Here is a 20,472-nt window from a genome sequence, read left to right as displayed (position 1 = left end):
CAGGCAGACTACTCCACAGGAGGGCTCGGCCACCTGGTGTCTCAAGAGGCAGGTAAAACACCTAGAACCACACCCCACCCTCTCTCTCTCTCTCTCTCTTTCTGACAGACAGACAGACAGACAGACAGACACACACACACACACACAAACACACACACACACACACACCCTCTCTCAGACACAGACACACACACACACACACACACACACACACACTCACAAACACTGTATATACAGTACTCTCTCTCTCTTGCAAACACACACACACACACACACAGTGCTTCAGGGAAATGAAGGTGTCTGGTTTATTGTTTAAAAGTGGCGTGCGATTGTTGCTTCTGCTACCTTCTTTGTTGTTGAGGGTACTGAGGTAGGAGATCAGCTCGGCGTTGGCCTGCACACAGAACGCTTCTCTGATCTGCAGGCCTCCCCCACAAAGCCCCGTCTGGTTGCTACGCCGACGGTCCTGTTGGCTGAGCAACGCGTCCACCCGGCAATCGCTCCACTCCGTGGTCCTCCAGCTGTAACTGGAAACAAAACAAGAATGAGTGGAAATTTACAAGAAAGAGAGAGAGAGGAACGCTGGCACAGAACAAACGGAGGTGACAACCGCAGAGAAAGACCAGAGTAGTGACGGAGGAGTGACGGAGGAGTGACCAGAGTAGTGACGGAGGAGTGACCAGAGTAGTGACCAGAGTAGTGACGGAGGAGTGAGAGTAGTGACGGAGGAGTGACCAGAGTGTAACGAGGAGGAAATAGTGACCAAGTAATGTGGAGAAATGACCAAATAGTGAACGAGGAGTAAAGTAAAACTGAATAGTGACAAATAGTGACGTAGTAAAGTAGTGAGATAATGACGGAGTAAGTGTAAACAAGTATGCTGGAGGAGTAACAAATGTAACCAGAGTAATAGTACGTAATAATATGGAAAGTAGTAAAATGTGAAATAATGAAAGTAAATAAAAATGAAAATAGTAACCAAGAAATGTGAAATGGAAAGAAATAAATGTGGAAAATAAAAATAGTAAAGAAGTAATAAAATAGTAAATGAAATGAGTAATGAGGAAGTAAAATAGAAATGATGGAGTAAAGTAGTGACCAAGTCGTATATGGAGGAGTAAAATAGTAAATAGAAATGGAAAGTAAGTAGTAAAATGTATCGGAGGAAGTGAAGTGTGACAAAGTAGTGGTGGAGGAAGTGACCAAGTAGTAGCGGAGGGTAATAGTGACCAAATAGTGATATGGAAAGTAGTAGCGGACCATTATTGACCAAGTAGTGACACTTTGTTCTGTTCTTTAAGCCAGTGACGAAAAATACAAAGCACAGAACCCTTGCACTTTGCACCAAATTAAATCTAGTAATCAATTTTGTGCCATGCATTAGCTTAATTACGTATAGTTTCCCCTGTAAAAAGTTTCACTTCGGGAAAAAGACTTTTGACAATGTAAAAAGGCTTTTCATCAAGCCTCTGAACTCTCTCACGTCCTCTTCATTCCTGCGCTGCATTATTGATTAAAAGCCCCGAGCTTTGAGGTTTTTTTTTTCTCTCTGCTCGGTAATGAAGAGAGAGGTATAGAGCAGCACAGGTTACCACGGTGAAGCAACATCTGTTCGCCCACTACCTATAAATACTCGCCAACGACAACCCTCCCTGCTCACTCAATCTCTCTGCCGAGTGAAGAGGCTTTAATAGAAATGACTCCTGGATGCATTCCAGAGCAAGTGCTCGCTGGCTAATTGTTGTCATGGCTATTAGTGCTTAAAGTGATCAGTCAGATTTAACTTTCCACAAGTTATCTGTCCTGGCTTTTCAACAAGGGAGAGAAAAACAGGCGCATGTACAAAGATGTACAAAACACAAGCACGGCAATGGGAGAGAATCCAAAATGTTGTGAGGCGCCATATAATCTGTACATTTGTAAGCTCATAATAATTTAAATTTAATAAAAAGCATGGTATATCCATATTATGTTCCAGCATACTCCCAGACAAGGTGCATCCTTAGTGCAGCGGTTTTGCATATGCGTGGGAAGAAGATGTGTCAAATGTGTGATATATGTATATATGTATTCCTTCTTTGATTTTCATAATCAGTGCATTTCTTCCCAGATCAAATGGTTAAGGGTGGGACACATTACAAGCAGCTCGCACATGACAGGAAAGCCATGATGCTGGTGGAGAGAAAAAAGACGAGGGATGTCGTGAGATACACAGAGGCAGAAGAAAAGAGGAGCAAGAAAAGAGGAAACAAAGGAAGAGCAAGGAGAGAGATCAAAAGAGAGCCTGACAGAGATGTGAGGGAGGGAGAGAGAGAGAAAGATGAGCAAGCAGTAAAAACGAGGACAGAAATGAATAGGGGGAGGGAGACAGAGAGAGTTCTGCCAGTGGGGAGAGAAAAAGAGGATCAACGGAAACTGTAGAGAGAAAATGAGAAAGACAGAAGGAGAGAGAACGGAGCGAATAACTGGAGAGCACACATGGTGCATACTGTACTGTATACAGGGTAGCTCTAGGGTTAGCGTGTAGACACACATGGTGCATACTGTACTGTATACATGGCAGCATTAGCGTTAGCGTGTAGACACACATGGTGCATACTGTACTGTATACATGGCAGCATTAGCGTTAGCGTGTAGACACACATGGTGCATACTGTACTGTATACAGGGCAGCGTTAGCATTAGCGTGTAGACACACAACTGTGAGACAAGTTAATATAAAGGTCTCAGTAAAGTGGTTGCTCCACAAAAGGGGAGGCTGGTGCTGGTTAATAAGAGGCCATCTGTAGGAGGGGGACCTGATTAGCACATGGACAGTGAGCCCCACTCAGATCGGCTCTCAGTGCCAGCACTGCTAGGCGCTGGCACTAGGCCAACGTATGCCCACCCGGCGTCAGCAGTCGGTACCCATATGCTGCCCAGCTTCATCCCCAAGCGGGCACCAGACACTCTCGACGAGGGTTAACTGGCTCTCATGGGTGGTGGGGAAGCCTACGGGCAGAGCAAGCCACAGGGGCTATCATCACACACAGCACGGCAGAGAGAAAGGGAGAGAGAGAGGGAGGGAGAGAGAGAGAGTCCTCCTCCACATGCTGAAATACAGCTTAGCTTTGCCGTTTATAATTTATGTTAGTGAGGCTTGAGTGCCTTTCTATCAGGAGCAATCTGTTCCTGGCAAAGGCCAACTGCATGGAAAAACAATATTATGAGCCTCATAAAGGTATGACTCAACCAACACCACCAAATCATCAGGTTCATGGGCTTAGTCATTGTCTTTTTGGTCTTCATGACAACATTTCCATTTTTCATTAAGGTCAGAACACGCATTAATGCCTGCTGTAAAGGTCAGTCATATATTTTAGAAGTTCCCCACAGAACAACACATTTGGGCATCCAATGCATGAAGTAGTGGAAAGTCCTACCTTCACCAGGAAGATGTTGAAGTATGGGAGTATACTTGTAATCTCAGAAATGTTATGGATTCAGTATGTGCTACATGTTGGGGGGCAGCCGTGGCCTTTGGGCTTTGGGCTTGTAGCCAAAGAGTTGCTGGTTCGATCCCCGACCAGTAGGAAAAATGTGGGTGGGGGAAGTGGTTGAGCACTGCTCTCCCATGCCCACATCCACAGCTGAAGTGCCCTTGAGCAAGACACCTAACCCCTTCACTGCTCCCCGAGCGCCGCTGTAGCAGGCAGCTCACTGCTCCGGAATTAGTATGTGCTTCACCTCACTGTGTGTTCACTGTGTGCTGTGTGTGTTTCACTAATTCACAGATGGGATAAATGCAGAGACCAAATTTCCCTCACGGGATCAAAAGAGTACTTATATTTATCAAGCAACTTTTAAAGGAGAATTCCACCGATTTTTTACATAGATCTGTTTCTGAAGGTCACAGAGTAATGTCGATACAAAAAGAAAAAATCGGTTCTATTTAGCTCGAGTTGCTGCAGCCAACAGGCAGCTACAGTGCTAGACTCAGTGGGGGCAGAGTGTAGCACTGTAGCTGCCTGACTACTGTGGCTGTTAGCTGCAGCAACTCAAACTAGGTAGCACCGAACTAGGTTGTTTTTTCTTTCCATATCCAAATATTCCATATTTTTCACTGGCTCCCAGTCTCCTACTCTAGTCATATCCATACCACGTGACCTGATTGCATCATGTGGAGAGTATACTCAGACAAAGACATTTTGTGCAACCTCTATCTGACAATTACAACAAATTACAATTATATGCTATTAACGGTCAGCCTAGGCAGTAATTATTGGCAAGTTAAAGGAATTATCCGGAGTAAAATGCACTTTAGATCGATTTACGGATGATTGGGGGTACATACGCTGAGTTGACATCAAAATCTTTTGTACCGTTTTCAGTCAAAACTCGTAGCCTGGAAGTGAGCAGGGCATATCAATTTCGCTGCTACAAAACACTATTTTTATACCTCTTCTACAGTTCCAAACAACATAACACTTAGGTGGTAGTGAGTAGAGGGTCCCTAAAGCCAAACCGAAGTATCCCGAGGTCTTTATGTGGTCGGATAGAGTCCAGAATGAATTTCATCAAGCCAGTACCTTTCCGGAAATGTTGCCATCTTTGCTGCCATCTTAAGGGGAAAGTCCGTAGGAGTCGATTGCTGAGTGTGTTGTAATTTCGTCGCCGTTTTAAAAAAAAAAAAAACATAGTCCAGTCCATACAACTTCATTTCAATTTCGAAAGAAATACTGGACTATGTTTTTTTTTTTTTTTTTAAAACGGCGATGAAATTGTGAATTTCCAGAGCGTGTTACAACACACTCAGCAATCGACTCCTACGGACTTTCAATCGAACTTTCTCAAAACACATCCGAATGACATGATTTTGATGTCAACTCAACGTATGTACCCCCAATCATCCGTAAATCGATCTAAAGTGCATTTTACTCCGGATAATTCCTTTAAGGCAAGCCCTCTGCAGCCCTTAAGCGTGCAGCCCTCTACCTTGCCTTCCGCTACACCACCCTATACCGTATCGGTATCTCACCTGACCACGTCTACAGGAAATAGTAATACAATATAATCTATGTGGTGATCACAAAATGTATTTAAGGGAGCATCGCTTTAACTCAATGCCGGCGTTGGCCGTAAGGCAGCTGCACAGGAGCTGTTGCTCTGTCGCTTATTGCCAAGAGGGCAAGGAAGGAATTTTTCTCCTTTAAATGTCGGAGTTTTTTCGCCTTCCTCTGTGTTCATTGAGTGTCAGCATATTAAAGCCCTTCCCTATCTGACCAAGGGAGCACCTGCACCTACGTGTAGCTCTGCTCTGTTACTTCTCTAGCTGAGCCTTGGAGCACCTGCACCTGTGTGTAGCTCTGCTCTGTTCCTCGGAATCCTCTCTAATAATGTGTTGCTGCTCATCACTTCTCTTGCCGTTATAGCTACTGCAGTTAGCTACAGCAGCCTATTTTAATTGCGTAGGCCTTACTAGCCTACTAAACATTGGGGTGCATTAGATGTTGAACTTCACAACCGCGTGTTTGGGCTGTCATTTTCAACATCTACTCTCTCCTGCAGCCCTATACAATTTGGCTAATTACTTTTTCCATCGCATGGAAAGATCCCAGCAGGCCGTTACTCATTATTTTATGGTGCAGCCACCAACGCGGCAAATAACGGCCTGTCCGATCAAGCGCGCAAAACTCTCAGCCCGTGGTCCTCACTCTTATATCAGATCAAGTCTCTCCGATCTGAGGGAATTAGCGCACCTCGCGCTCTCCCATCGAATTTGTTTGCGTGGTCCTGGCTATAGGGTCCCTCATCTTTAACACATTTTTTGGGGTGTATTGCGGAATCCTGCACGACTTCTGCCTGCGCAGTTGACTCCTGCACGATCCCGCAAATAACTTCAGGACCCTGGCCAGAGACTTCGCCAAACATGCTTTTCTATTATGCTATTATATCTGTTTGCAAATTACGGAATGTGAACTAGTGAAATAGGTGTCCCGTTATTCAGAATTAAAAGCCACCCCACCAGCCAATCAGAAAAGAGTATTTCTTCTCTTCGGGTGATAAATATACTTAACCCCGAGTTGCTCCGGGAACAATGGCCCTTGTAATATAACCAAAGTCCTTTTAGGCAAGTCCCTCCACTCTGTGGCCATATAGCAATGCTTTTTGGGCACTCGTCAGGAATCCTATTCAGCAGAAATGCGCGTGCGCAAGGCTTCACGACACCAATCTTGCTCTAGCGGCGAGTTCACAGCACATGATTGGGAAGATATCTTCACAACACACCATATGATTGGCTCAATGTATTCACATCACACCACATGATTGGCTCAATGTATTCACATGTCGACGTTTTGCCGAGGAAGGGGTGGGATATGTGTAGACAACGGCCATATTGGCGTTACAAACTAGCCCCATGCATTTCTATGGAGGATTTTTTGAGTGCTGTGTCTCCTCATTAGAAAGTCTCTGATATAACTGACATGTAAGTCACTTTGGATAAAAGCCTCTGCTAAATGAACAAATGTAAATGTGCGTATACAGTATATTAGTGTGATATCTAAGGTCACTGTGTGAAAACTTTAGCTAACACTAAAGACATTAACAAAAAATAAAAGTGTCATATTTCTTGAGGTAGTAAGAATGGTCCCTCTTTGCAGGGTAATTACACATTAATTAAGCTACATATTAAGCTGGAGTCAACTGAAGACACTGGAGTCAGCTCCTGAATTACAACATATCTCTGAAAGTGTAGTGAGTTTGGGAGCCAATAGCCAATGGTGAGCTCTGATGCTCCGGTAGTGGGCTAGAAACTTGTTCACATATGTTGACACTATGTTGCAATATAGTGTTGTGCACATAATGTGTTATATGTCTAGACACTATGTTGCAATATAGTGTTGTGCACATAACGTGTTATATGTCTAGACACTATGTTGCAATATAGTGTTGTGCACATAACGTGTTATATGTCTAGACACTATGTTGCAATATAGTGTTGTGCACATAACGTGTTATATGTTTAGACATTATGTTGCAATATAGTGTTGTGCACATAACGTGTTATACAGTATGTCTAGACACTATGTTGCAGTATAGTGTTGTTGATGAGTTATGTGTCAGTAAGGTAAAGGTCCTAGTCCCTCCACTGGCTTGTATAGGTTTAGTTGATTTGTGCTGATAGGCTGGGTACGTACGTGGGGCAGGGGGGCAGGTTGTCTCCCTGGGGTTCGCAGGGCTCAGTCTCCTCCAGAGTGGGGCACTCCGCTCCCCCGGCCACGGGGAACTGCTGCACCTGTCTGGAGCGCGAGCGGCTGCCCTTGGGCAAGGCGGGGTCGGCGCACGCCTTGGAGCAGGGTCCCCAGTCTGTCCACTCGCTCACCGTGCAGTCCTTCTGCATCAGGCACGACTGGAAGGTCGGGGGCAGGGACCAGTGAGGACACGAGCTGCAAAAGAGAAAGTGTAACACTAAGAGATGGCTCAGGCTAATGGCTGGCTATGGGCATGCAGATAAGAAGGTATAGTATACTTATACAATAGTGGCCAAAGTTAACTTTGCGTCCATCTGCCTCATGGGCAGATGGGCATAGCGTCATAGATTTGCGTGAAGGTGTAGCGTGCTGGATTAAAATAGTAGCTTATGCTGGCCGGATCCCAATCTGTCGCTAGGCAAGGCTATCTCGTCAGGGTAGTGTTCAATGAATTCCTCCTCGGACTAATGTGAGAAAATCGGATAAATTACCTTTAACATTATCAACACATGTTATCAAGTCAAGGAAAAGAGCAATGCAAGGGAATTTATCAATGAGAGCTGACATTAGGCTATTGCTTTCCAAAGCTGCTAAATATATATCTACATTTCTTGCCCTCTCTTGTGAGCGTTGGACTTTTCTTGCTGTCGTCCACAAACAGCGATAAGGATCTGATATTGCGTCATCTTCTTCGGCAATTTTCTTTCTCACATCCTCCAATACATTACAGGAAGTAATATAACAATTGGAGCCTATAACAGCCAGGCTCCCTTTAATGTGCTTTCAATGGCCAGCAATTCAATACTGTAAAATAATTGTACGTTTTTGTACAATTTTCGTTTTTTTTTTTCGTTTTTTAGGCCTTGTCTCTGAGTTCCAGTTTATCCCGAGGCGAGGTAGCTGACATGTTATTAGACTTAATTACAGCCTGCCTCCCTCTCTCCTCTCCTCCATTTAGAAAGCGCTCATTTAACCGCTACTCCCGAACCTACTGTACCCCAGGCACGGGCAACTCTTCTTCCTAAGCAGCCAACTTCAAAGTATTTATGACTTTTATCTCATTCTTCCCTCTGCAGATTAAGATGTGCAACCCCCCCCCCCAACACACACACACACACACACAATAAAATGAAATATACACAAATAAGTCAAAAAGAGAATACTTTGGCGCTACAGTGCTGTTGTTGTGTTGGTGCGCTTGTTTTGCATAAGAGTAATTCCCCTTGCGCAACATGAAGGGTTGTTGGTATAGAGTGCAGGTTTAAGAGGATTCTGTTCTCTCAGGGGGTAAGACATGTAAATAGAAACCTTAATGTTGCTATTTACCAAATGCTCCCAGAGTTATCTTCAATGTGCTGCTTGTTTGCTATGGCTCATGTTGCTTTTTTCTCTTATTGTCAAGTCATTTTTGTTCTGGATTTTTTTTTTTTATTATTATTGCTGGTTTTGCTTGTGTTGTTTGTCACAGTCCCTCAAGAAGTCAGAAAAGTTCTCAAAATATTTGTTGCATTTTTGTGACAGAATGAGGACAAATCTTCTCATTTGTGCTGAAATAAAATTGACATGAATCTGTTTCTCTATTTGTAAATGGCCTCTACAAATGGATATGATATAAGCCATGAACAACCTAAGAAAAATAAAATTGTGCATGAAACTGGTGGACCATGAAATATATTTTATGCTCCATTTTCACGAGTATGTCATTTTGAAACTGAGGAGTCACGTAGTAGTAATAATTACTAATTACTCCATATTTACACAAGAAGACCAGTGAATTTTACTATTCGAGTGAATTCTTTATTTTCCCCTCAAGGCTGCTATGCCCTCTCCTCCTCTCCCAGACAGTGGGTAAGATAAGCCCATGATTCACTCAAGATTGCTGGGTAAGATATTGCTCCAAAATGAATAGCGATCACACACAGAGATTGAACCAAAAACCCTGGAGAAAATGGAGTATGGCAAAGCAAACACGTACACAAGTGCATCAAACAAAATGGATTATGAACAAAGCATGATGTTCTGAAGAGTATTGGCAAAAGTCATTATGTTATCGCTTTAGAGAAAAGTTTGTTCCACTTTTTTTTTAAATCAAGAGAAAAAAGACGGCTATGAATATTTCAGAGGAAAAAATAAACAAGTTAGAGATTAATATTTATGCTCCTAGGGGGCACGCAAGTTATTTTCACTCTTCTTTTGTCTCCCAGTCACTGCTGTGAAGCTGGCAGCAGCTAAGAATTAATGAATAGTTTTAGTGCATAATTGATAGCATCTGAACCTACTGCTATGCAACACAAATTAACCTAATCTTATACTGTATGAGATTTGACCCCTAGTTGGCAAGCAACCAATCAGGCAAGAATGTATTGCATTGATTTACACAGCATGTACCAGCTATTGCTGATTTATAAAGGGGACTCTAGATAAATATAACGTTTTTAAAATGATACAATAATAAGAAATACACAAACAGTACAACCATAAGGAATGGAAAAAGCATGTTGACTTTTGCGGGAAAATAATGGAAGAGTTGCATGAGATTACATTGGAATCGCTATGCAATTTTAGCAGAGTAAATCCAATGCTATTGGAAGGCATAGTCTGCCAAGATTTCAGTATAATTCATTTACTTTCCATTGCAATAATTTACTTTTCGAAGCTAATTTCACTGCTGACAGGATGACTCTTGGTGGTATGAGTTCTCCAGAGGAGGTATGACCTCTTCCTTTGAATTTTTTTTGTGTTGAACAGAGTTCCATGTGCTTTATGTAGCCTCAACTGCCAGCTTTTTTACTGAATGTCCTGTATCATGATATGCCTTTTCAGGCAAAGTAGGCAGTCAAATGACAACAGGCCTTATCACATAATAGATACCCATAACTTGAGTGCCTATTGCGTTGAAATGTCAGTTAAACGGCATTTACCTCACATGGCTTCTTTATATTACTTGCAGAATACTAGCCTAAGATGCCACAAACCCTCTGGCATTGCTATTTGAAGATATCCTCTGTTATTATGGACTTATGTATGAGCCACTGAAAATTCCAAATTTTTTCATAATGGCAGCTGCAGCCTGGGCATGTGCAGTGAGGTTCTGAAATCTGAAATAATGCTGATTTGCTGAACAGAACACATGACATGAACAGTAAAACAATATTTTGAGGGGTTAAAGGGAAACTCCAGTCTACTATAACCTAGGTGTTACGTCCCTGTATGTTTTATTAGTGTTTGTTTGCTTTGGTCTGTCCTGTGTATGTTTTGTGTTTCAGACAGTCCAGCAGGGGGCTTAATTGCTGGGCCGGCCTATAAAAGGTGCCAGCTGACGTCATCCGGGAGTTCGTTTGCTCGCTCGCATTCGGGATTTTGGTTGGGGTTGCCGCTGCCATGCCACGGGACGCAGCGCCGCTGCTTCGTGCAAGCCACGCGTTCTAGCAATTCTGTCTCCGTCACTCGTTCCTGCTCTCGGAGTGAGAGTCCGGGAAAAGGCTGTGGATTGCCTGGGCCTGTGTTCGAGGCCTTTCGTTTTGGACTTTTGTTGCAGCCTTAGTTTTTGTTCTATAGCCTAATACTTTTTCTTATATTTTTTTGTAAATAAATATTTTGGAATTGATGCTCCGCAGTAGTTTTTGGCCGTCTCCTATCTTTTGCTCATGTCCCACAAAACCCCTAGACTGGGACGTGACACTAGGGTCTATTTGTGGATGATAACGAGTACATTTTTATATGGGACCAAAATTATGTCAATCGGTGTAGTTTTGAGTAAGGCTGGAATGTGCATTTACAACTGCATAGCACATAGAATAGCATTTGGGGGCAACTTGGCTACATCAAAGTAAATTGCTCGGGAAAATGATTTGCCAGCTACCCCAGAGTTAGATGATATATACCCTTCTCCTCTCTGCGTGCAGAAACTCAGTCTAATGCAACCACCATTAGACTAGCTTAGCATAGTTCATTGAGGTGATTGGAACTAACTAGCCTATAGCTACTGTAGCTTAGCATAGGTCATTGAGGTGATTGGAACCAACTAGCCTATAGCTAGCTTAGCATAGCTCATTGAGGCGATTGGAACCAACTAGCCTATAGCTCCAAAAAAGTGACAAAAGAACTCCACTATGTTGATTTTCTAAGCATATTTATACTTGGATCTACTGTATATATTCTCACTCAGGCGAAGCACTGCTACTCAGGCGGAGTGATTTGAACACAGCACCCGAAAAGCTGCGGTGTTATTTCTGCAAATCCTAGTGCTTGAAACTAAGTAACTATATTATACTATGTCTATACAAGTCGAGTACTGAAGTCTCCTCCTTTTGCATCATTTGACAATAGCTTGCTGCATTCAGTAATTAACTTGTCTGCAGAGACTCCTTCCATAGTAAAATACATGTTTCATATTTTTTTTGCTTAGTTAATGGCTTAAAAGAGCGATGTATAGCGAAGTTGCCCCCAAAGGCTATTCAGTTGTAAATTCATATTCTAGTTTTACTCAAAACTGCACCGATTGATGATGTTCTGCTCCCAAACGAAAATGTACACTCGTTATCATCCACAAATAGACCCTAGGTTGTTTCCCTTTAAGAGTAAGCATGGCATACTGTAAGATGCAGTGTAATATGATGTGAAGTCCTAATTAAACTATTTTATCTCACAAATAACGAGCGGGAACGTCAGAAGGTGAGAGAAGAGGAGAGGGTAAAATATGAGGCAATGACAGCCTGAATGTTGTGGGCATCACAGACACGTGATATCTATTTGGAGCCCAACCATGGAAAAGCCGTTGAGGCCACTAGATTTGTTTTACTGCAGATCATAAGAGTGGTGTGAGGTGCAGTATAGATGATCTCAAAAAGAACATACTGTGATTTGAGAACAAATAAGAAGCTTTACTTGAATAATTTAGGGAAAAACCTATGACAAGAGTGAGTCACATGAGAAAGCTTTCGCAAGAGTAAGAAGGCTCCTTCTCCTTTAGGCAATCAGTCATAGTTTGGTCTTTGCTCAGTGCAGCGCAGCCCAAGCCAAGGCAACTTTACGAGTACAAGAGCACAAGAGCACAAGAAGCTCATCCACCTCACAATAACAAACTGTCCAGGCTGCTGACATCCACTTGATATATTTTACAGTCTGCTATATGTTGAAGAGGCATGCTTGGTGAAAGAGAATCAACACACACACAACATTGTGGGAGGGTATAAGTCCACTCCTCCTCACAGCTTAAAGTGTAAATGAAGCTGTGAGAACTGTGACCATTTTGTGGTTGCTTTTTCATTTTTGAAGATACATGGATTTTCCTTCAACCCGAAATTCAAGTAGTTTCACTGAAAAATGACATGTCAATAACGACTTTCGCCACAAGGGCGCGGCCATGTTTTAAAAATGCAGGCGCTACGTCATCAGAATGGTTAGCGTTTGACCGTGGATGTTTTATCCATTAGCGGACGTTCACTTTATTTCAATATGCCTACGCAAATTCTGTTGATGTTTGTTTTTGTGTTTGTACAAGAACAAGGGCCGCTGTAATGTAGCCTGTAGGCCTATCAGAGACAGTACTTAATTAGATTTAACTTCAGTTGCAATAATGTGTTTGGGATGTTCTCGCACAATTTGTGGCTTACCGCGACCTGAAAATGCAGTTGCATCGTTGATGAATTGGTGAATAAACTCGGGGGAGCAAACTTCTCATGTGTGAGTAAGAGGTTTCTTTTTGTGATTGAGTAGTATCGATGATTGCATTTGTTTCCCTCAAGAAGTAGTGGAAACTATTTGCAGAGACTTGCGAACCTGGTGAGAACCTGTTGTGGGTACGCTAGCCTACGTCTGACTTGTGTAGGCTCTGTAGTAGCCTACTGTAGGTCTGTGATTGTGACAGGCATGGTTTTGTGGGTAGACGTTGTTTATGGAGACTAGGCTAGGCGTCTGAGTTTTTATTTGTTTATGTAAGCTGACATAAAATAACAAGCTGTTCACTTTAAGTAAATAAATGCACGGATGTGCCGCTTGTAGTAACATTGCAGAACAACTGAGTATGGGTGTAAAAATTAGTGTAGTCTCAGTTGATCAGTGTAGTCCCCTATCCTACCACCTCCGCACAACCTATCAAGAGTGTGTTAGTTGGTTAACTGCAGTTTATTGGGCGTTCCAGTGTTTCGGCTCGGATGTCCCTCAGCGACCGCATTGCGACCTCCAACGTCTCGCTCTAATGACAGCATTTGGCATGTAGGATTGGACGTGATATATCTGTTATTTCGGATGAGATGTCCCAGGTTCATTTCCTGGCAGCAGACACTCTCCATGTGTGCCATGTCAGTGAACATAGGGACACAACCCCCACATAAGCTCACCGATTGTTTTCTGTGCGCTCAGATACACCTCTCTCTCTCGATCATCTATTTCTCCTCCATAGTCAGGTTCTGGGGGCACTAAAACTCCCACTGCTCTTACTGGCTCAAAAGCATAGGCAATTGGATGCCTGTCCTCATTGGTGGGTCTATCCCATTCGTCCATATCCATTTTGTTGAGGCAGTAAGCTAACTGTGAGGCTATGACAGCCGCTGTGTAAACAGCATAGAATGTTGTACCAACCATTCTTGTGATGTCATCATTTTCTGAAAACAAAGATTTACATGGCTGAAATTAATGCAACTTGTTTGTGCTTTATTCTGAATAACGGGTCATATTTCTGACTTTATTTGTATTTATGGTATATTTAAATATTTAACTAGTGCTATAGACATCTGTTTTATTTGACTGCTTCATTTCCACTTTAAGGCTGGACATAACCTTCAGCCCACACAAGCAGATTGGCCAGAGAGAATAAAGAATAAATGGGCTGGAATGGGATTGAGCTGTTGTTACATACAAGCTAGCCGTTGTGTTTAGTGCATTGTGACCCTCTGGTCGATTAGCTTGAGCCTTACCGACAGTTTTAGTGATTTTTGGAGATTATTCTTTTGTAGACACAGCGAAGCCTATCTAATGAATGACTCAACTCTGTCATTGCATCATAGTAAACAGAATAGTAAACAAGACTGCTTCTCATGCGATTTGTTCTTCGTCCTCCAACTGTGTCCATATACTGTAGACATCTCTTGTTTACTTTCTTGTGTGCAATTACTGTTTGTTCAATTCCTCATCTTGAGCTTTTGACACAGTAGCATAAACATTCCTTTTGTTTACTTTGTGGATTTTAAAACAGACTTCTCTACGGTGTACTGCGAAATCCTTTTTGCTGCTACGCTCTAGACACTTTCACCAGCTCCAGATCAAGCTTGTGCTGGGAAATCTGGCACAGGTTAATATAGACTTGTCATCTCTACAGCAAAAGGTAGACATCAAAAACAGGGAGTGCTTCATTGCTCTGACAGCACAGCAGAGACACAGACACAAGAAATAACCATCTTTCTTATCGACTTGCGACAAGAAAAATGGATTGTGAGTGCCTTTGAAGAATGACTTTTAAAACACGATTAGTGGCTGTAACTGCCTATATTTTTAGGAGCTGTTGGAAGCACAATAAATGAAGGTAGCAAAGCACATATAAAGGATCACAGCAATCACATCGATCGACAGCCACAGAGCCCATACCTCTTACTTCCTGCAGAATTTTTCCTGCTGTTTAGGAGACAATATGTCTCCTCTAAATGAATGGAGTTATTGAAGGGAATCTGGGATACAAATACCTAAAGCAAGCGCTTCTCACCTGAGGCCGACAGTGCTGCCGTTCCTGTGTACACAGGTCACCTGCCTTGCCTGGTAGCCCACCTGGATGTCCCACAGGTCACTCTCCTGCCGGTTCATCCGGTTGCGGTTTCGTTTGCTCTTGATGAGCTCGCGGGTCTCGGGGTCCTTGACGCCGCCTGCCCCACCACCTCCCTTTCGCTCTTTCCTGTCTCCTTTCCGGCGCCGCGCCTGCCTGGTGGTACGGGTGACGGGCAGTGAGCAGTTGCTCCAGCGGCCCATCCTGAGGCTGAAGACGCTGTCGCGGCCCTCGCAGGGGCCTGGCTTGCACGTCTGGAAGTCGGTCAGATTGGGGCAGGCGGAGCCTCCGAACATGGGAGGCACCAGGACCCTGCGGACGCGGTTCTGGAGCCCCGTGCCACAGGTCTTGGAGCACGAGGTCCAGGGCGTGAACTCCGACACCACACAGTCACGCGAGCACGGTATGATGCACGCCTGCTCGAGTCGCGGCTTGGGCTCAAAGTACTCGCATATGGCGTCGTGGGCGGGAGCCGCGCCCGCCTTGAGGACGCAGCCCACCTCCCGAGTCTGGATGCCCTCCTCGCCCTCGAGGCACACAGCCGGCCGAGCAGCACCAGTCCGCAGTGACACGGGCACACACTGGTTCCACGAGCCCAGCTTCCAGTCGTACAGGTCCTTGTGCCAGTCACACACGCGGAAGCAGTTCTGCTGGTTGGGCGGCCTGTCCGTCTGGAGGCAGTTGGTGTGAAGCGTGGTCCAGCCTTCCACATGGGCGCACCACACCGCTCGGCTCTGGCTACCCCCAGGGCCACACTCGCTGCCCATGCACCTGCCCCATGGCCCTGCGGACACACACACAGAGGACCAGTCCATCACAAGGATGCGAATAGAACATTCATTATGTACAGCCATACAGTGCAATCCTGTAAACATTTACACAGTGAACAGGGAAATAGACAGAGAGATGGAGCACTTCACTGATCCCCACAGAGAAATTGCCGTTTTTAGACATTTTGTCACATCTAAAAGCTTAGAATGTTAGAATGTTCTAAATTAATTGAGTAGCCTACAGAATGAACTGTTTGAAGGAAGCCAGCATAAACATGAGCAGAGAGATCATGGCAATGGCCCAATGCAGAGCAACTTACCAAAATGTTTTTTTTATTTTTATGGAATATCAATTAGGAATGATTCTACCATAACTGCAAATAGTATACTACCAAAATAGCTAACAAACTTTAAACTTTTTCTAACTAAATCTCATTTTATACATTCACATCTGAGATTAATAAGAGGTAATGACATAGAGAATACTTCTGCCAGATGTATAGCCACCATAGAAGTCTTTTTCGTCCCTTCAGTGTGCAGTGCACTGTACCCACAAAGTAGGAGCCAAGAAGGTATGCAGACTAGAGGTCTGCACTCCTGCGGGAGCTCCGCAGGACCCTAGGACCCGCAGGTGGTGACGCAAAAGAGTGCGGCGCGGGACATGTTTTGAAAGCTCTATGCTGAGGTGGGCAGGAGGTGAGAGGTGCGTTTGCGGGTGCAGGAGAATCAAATGATTCACTGCATTACAGGTAAAATAACATATACAAATTATTACAGTAGGCTGGTGTATAGAATTATAGTTGAGCTGGATATTGTGCTAGGCAGCATTAAAATCAGGGTTTAAGCAGCCTAACTGATGGATACTGTCGTTTAGGCCTACGTGGGTTCAATTCTTTCCTGCTCAGTTGTCGAAAAATCAAAAGTATGACAGAGGAAGAAGACACCACTAGGCTAGCATAGCTCTGTTACAGTAGCCTACATTTAGATTAAAGAAACTTAAGGAAAATTAAAGAAAGGCAGTGTAGAGAAATAATTCTCTGATAGCCGAGAATTACACTCCTTAATTAAAATGTCTTTATTACAGAAATGACATGTCCTAAAAGGACAACTTTAAAATGCCAATGATTTTCAGAACCTGTGTGTCTGCTTCTGTTTGCCCTTATAAGATCAGTTTCCTATCTGCTTCACTATGCCCTGAAGAAGGCCCCATGCCGCTACGCGTGGGCATTTTAAAGTTGTCCTTTTAGGACATGTCATTTCATTGTAATAAAGACATTTTAATTAAGGAGTGCCTCGGCTATCAGAGAATTCTTTCTCTACATTGCCTCTTAGACGTTCTACCTTGGACCAAAGAGCACTTAAATCAAACTCAAAAGGAATTGAGCCATTCATCTTGAATCTGAAAGGAAACTTAAAATCAGGCATCTGGCAGTCTTTTTTCTGTTGTGTGTGTCAAGTGCTGCTTTTGTGAGACAGAAGGCAGAACTGAATAGGTCTAGCCAGCTCTCTTTTGGACTCCACAGACCACTTAGAGCAGATTTGATCAATTAAAAGGGAGATATAATTCAGTTCAAATATACACTAGGCCTTTTCGCATATATATATATATATATATGATCTTCCAAAAACATAACAGAATTTTATTTGAGGATAAATATTTTACTTTCACTTTTTGCACCTGAATTGCTTAGTCAGCAGCACAGAGTCAATTAATCAACACAAAGCATCTGTGATTAAAATGAACCAGCAAATCAATGCCTTATATCTGTCTAAAGAAGAAACATAGAGGCAATTTCCTAAAACATATGACTCACAGTTGTACTCACAGTCCCTTGGGAAGGGGCTGGGACTCCATTAATATGAGGCAGAAGTGTATCACAGGCTGGTTATGGGCAGCCGTTTACAGATCATTATGAAAAAAGCCAACTGAGGCGATAAAAATGTCAAGTGATGAACCGGCCAGCGCAGCTATCTCGCATCTGCAGGCGGCAGAGGCCAATCAATACGGATCGATGATGTCAGAGTACTCCGACTGCGGGCCAGGCCCTGGACACATCACATCGCATTCAGCTAAACCGAAGCTTCAGAGCCGTAAAATATGACGGCAGTCCATCACGCCGGCCGCCACGGGCCCCCGCTGCCCTGCCCCGTTCCCCATCTTCCGCAGTCAGCATTTGGGGCGCGTGATGGATGCTGCCATTACTTAACGAGGCCCTCGTAATACAGCCAGCGCTGCTGTTGAGGGCTTTAAACAGCCCATCAGAAAACGTCACGTTAAATAAGCCTGCCCGAAGATGGACGCCTGTGAGCTCGGAGGGTCCCCGGTACGTCTCGCAAGGCCTGGCCATCTCTGTGCCGTCACGGTTGTCCACAGGCCAAGCTCTAATCAGTGGCAGCAGGACAGAGATGGAGCAGAGAGAAAGCAGCACAGAGATGGAGCAGAGAGAAAGTCATGAATGATAATTGGATGACACTGCCCCCCCCCCCCGCTCCCTCCCTCCCCACCCCTTTTTGCCGGATGACCCCCTTCTTGCACTCCTGATCGATTTCATTGGAGCATAGCCGCGGGCAATGTGGCAGAGGGGTTAACACGATGCGAGTGTGGGTAGCAAGGCTTCCCTTTGGGTTACAGAACCTCATTATGTGAAAGGAAGAACCTCCACTCCACTCCGGCTCAGTGACACTACACAAGGCCCCCACACAGGCTCCTGATTAGCAGGAGTGGCCACCGTGTGTGCGTGCGCGCGCTCGCGAGTGTGTGTGTGTGTGTGTGTGTGTAAGAGGCCCTAAATGGATGTCTGCACCCATGGCCGTTTGCCGGAACTTTGAGTGAGACCGGTGGCAGCAGCACGGTCCAACGTCTGCCGAGTCTTCCCACGTGTCTAACAGCTCTGTGCTCACGGCTTGCAGCTGAGCTTACTCAGGCTCCCACACAACACCCCAGCACATCAAAGGCAAAATGAGACCAAGAGCTTTCACTGTACCACCACCAACCCCCAACACACACACACTTGCATTTGTGCCTGTCAGATCCAAAGGCTGTCAGACCATCTGTTTCTCTGTTTTCGTGTCCCTGTCTTTCCCAAACCGATAAATAAGACTGTGGATGTAATGGGTCTCGGAGAAAAAAGGCACATGCAGTAGCAGGAAAAAGAGAGAGAGAGCAACAGAGCTAGAGAGCGAGAGAGAGAGAGAGGCATGGAGGGAAATAACCAAGGCTTTCCTGGGGCTAATCTTCTCTGCGGCACGTCGTTCGCAAACACCGCTCACAAAATCGTTTTAGCCACAAACAATGGGATTTCTCTTTAAAGTCTCTGGCATCCCCTCTCGGTGTGTGAATCTCTGGATATTTGCCAGTGATTATTGTGCAAATGGAAGCCGGCACTGAGAGAGAAAATGAGGGTGGGGAGGAAGTGCTATGGCTTGATGCAAATACTCCTGTAATAATATGCAGCGGAACAGAAAAATGAAAATCCACAAAACAGTCAAGCCATAAGCCATTACCTCTGCTTGGATCTTAGCAGCATAATTTGTTTACTTTGGCACGTCATCAATTTGCCATTAGCCAACTAGTCACAATAAAAAACATCATAAAAAGAAAAACGTCAGCACTGGAGAATGAAGGCCTCTGGGGCATAAAACACAGGTGGCTTGTTTGGAAATGAGAGCATTTTTTCCAACTGAGCTGTACTATACACACACACCAACACACAGCCATTCTCGAGGGTCTACCCTCTAGGACAACTCCACCAAATGCTGGTAATGGCCTTAGTTAGTGTCCCCTCTCTGGGGTTCCAGTGGCTTTGACTGATGTGGCTGTGGGCCAGCAGTGGTCTTGAGTGATGCTGGGCAGATGTTGTCTCTACCATCAGGCCTCATTTAATGAACAAGTGTTTCCCTGACCACCACTACCCCCCACTTAACCCCCCCACAGACACGGGAGGTCTCACCCGCGCAGGTCACGCCACTAGTGTTTGCGTCGGCGGTAGCCATGTACTGATCAAGGTTCCAACACAAGTCTCATTCCCTGTACACCGGATCTCCCCCCTCTCCCCACAGGAGCTGGCAGCTGCCAAGGTTAAAGGTAATCCCAACTGACAAAGCACCATGTTTCTCGCTGTCTGACAGGCGCTTGAGGTGGAAGTAGATGGAAGAACGCTAGGCAGACAGAGAGAGAGAGAGAGAGAGAGGGGAGAGAGAAGGAGAGAAGAGAGGGAGTGAGCGAGCTGTCAGTTCCAGGGCTCGTTGAAAGGAAAAGGGGTGCTCTTTTTTTCTGATGCTGTTCCTACCGTCAGCGTTGGTGCTCTCTCTCTCTCTCTCTCTCTCTCTCTCTCTCTTGCTCTCACTTGCCCTACTTCACAGAGGATAACCGGCCGACCCGCCAGCCAGGGGGATTAGTCAGGGAAATTAAAAAATCTGCAGGATGAAATATTCACTCAGTTACTGATAAAGAGACACTTATGATGAGGGCTAGGAGGGCAACAGGAGTCTAACCTTTGATACAGACTTGGAGGATGTGTTTTTACAGACAGTCCAAATATCCCCCAAAAAGGTTTGTTGTGGAATAAATTATTTACCTTATGGACACAGTGTCAATGTTTGGTACAAATTGTCATAAAATGTACCTGTTGTGTTAAAAAAGAACTACCCCACAAAATATACATGCTGTGTGTACATATCAAACATATTTTTGAGCTCCTCAAAATCTTCAAAA

At 44.4% G+C, this 20,472-nt stretch overlaps 1 protein-coding gene across 2 annotated transcripts in view; it reads right to left on the bottom strand.

Moving 5' to 3' along the window:
- Positions 1 to 20,472, bottom strand: part of LOC125305945 (thrombospondin type-1 domain-containing protein 7A) — a 109,319-nt gene that overhangs the window by 58,545 nt on the left and 30,302 nt on the right. For both annotated transcript variants that reach the window (XM_048261025.1, XM_048261023.1), the window contains exons 2-4: positions 14,932 to 15,772; positions 7,179 to 7,427; positions 346 to 527 (exon numbers count right to left, since the gene is read on the bottom strand). In XM_048261025.1, the coding sequence (XP_048116982.1) occupies positions 346 to 527; positions 7,179 to 7,427; positions 14,932 to 15,772 (1,272 nt within the window). The remainder of the gene's footprint in view (positions 1 to 345; positions 528 to 7,178; positions 7,428 to 14,931; positions 15,773 to 20,472) is intronic.

Source organism: Alosa alosa, chromosome 13 (assembly GCF_017589495.1).
Source record: "Alosa alosa isolate M-15738 ecotype Scorff River chromosome 13, AALO_Geno_1.1, whole genome shotgun sequence".
Lineage (NCBI taxonomy): Eukaryota > Metazoa > Chordata > Actinopteri > Clupeiformes > Clupeidae > Alosa > Alosa alosa.
This window is presented reverse-complemented; position numbering and strand designations above follow the sequence as displayed.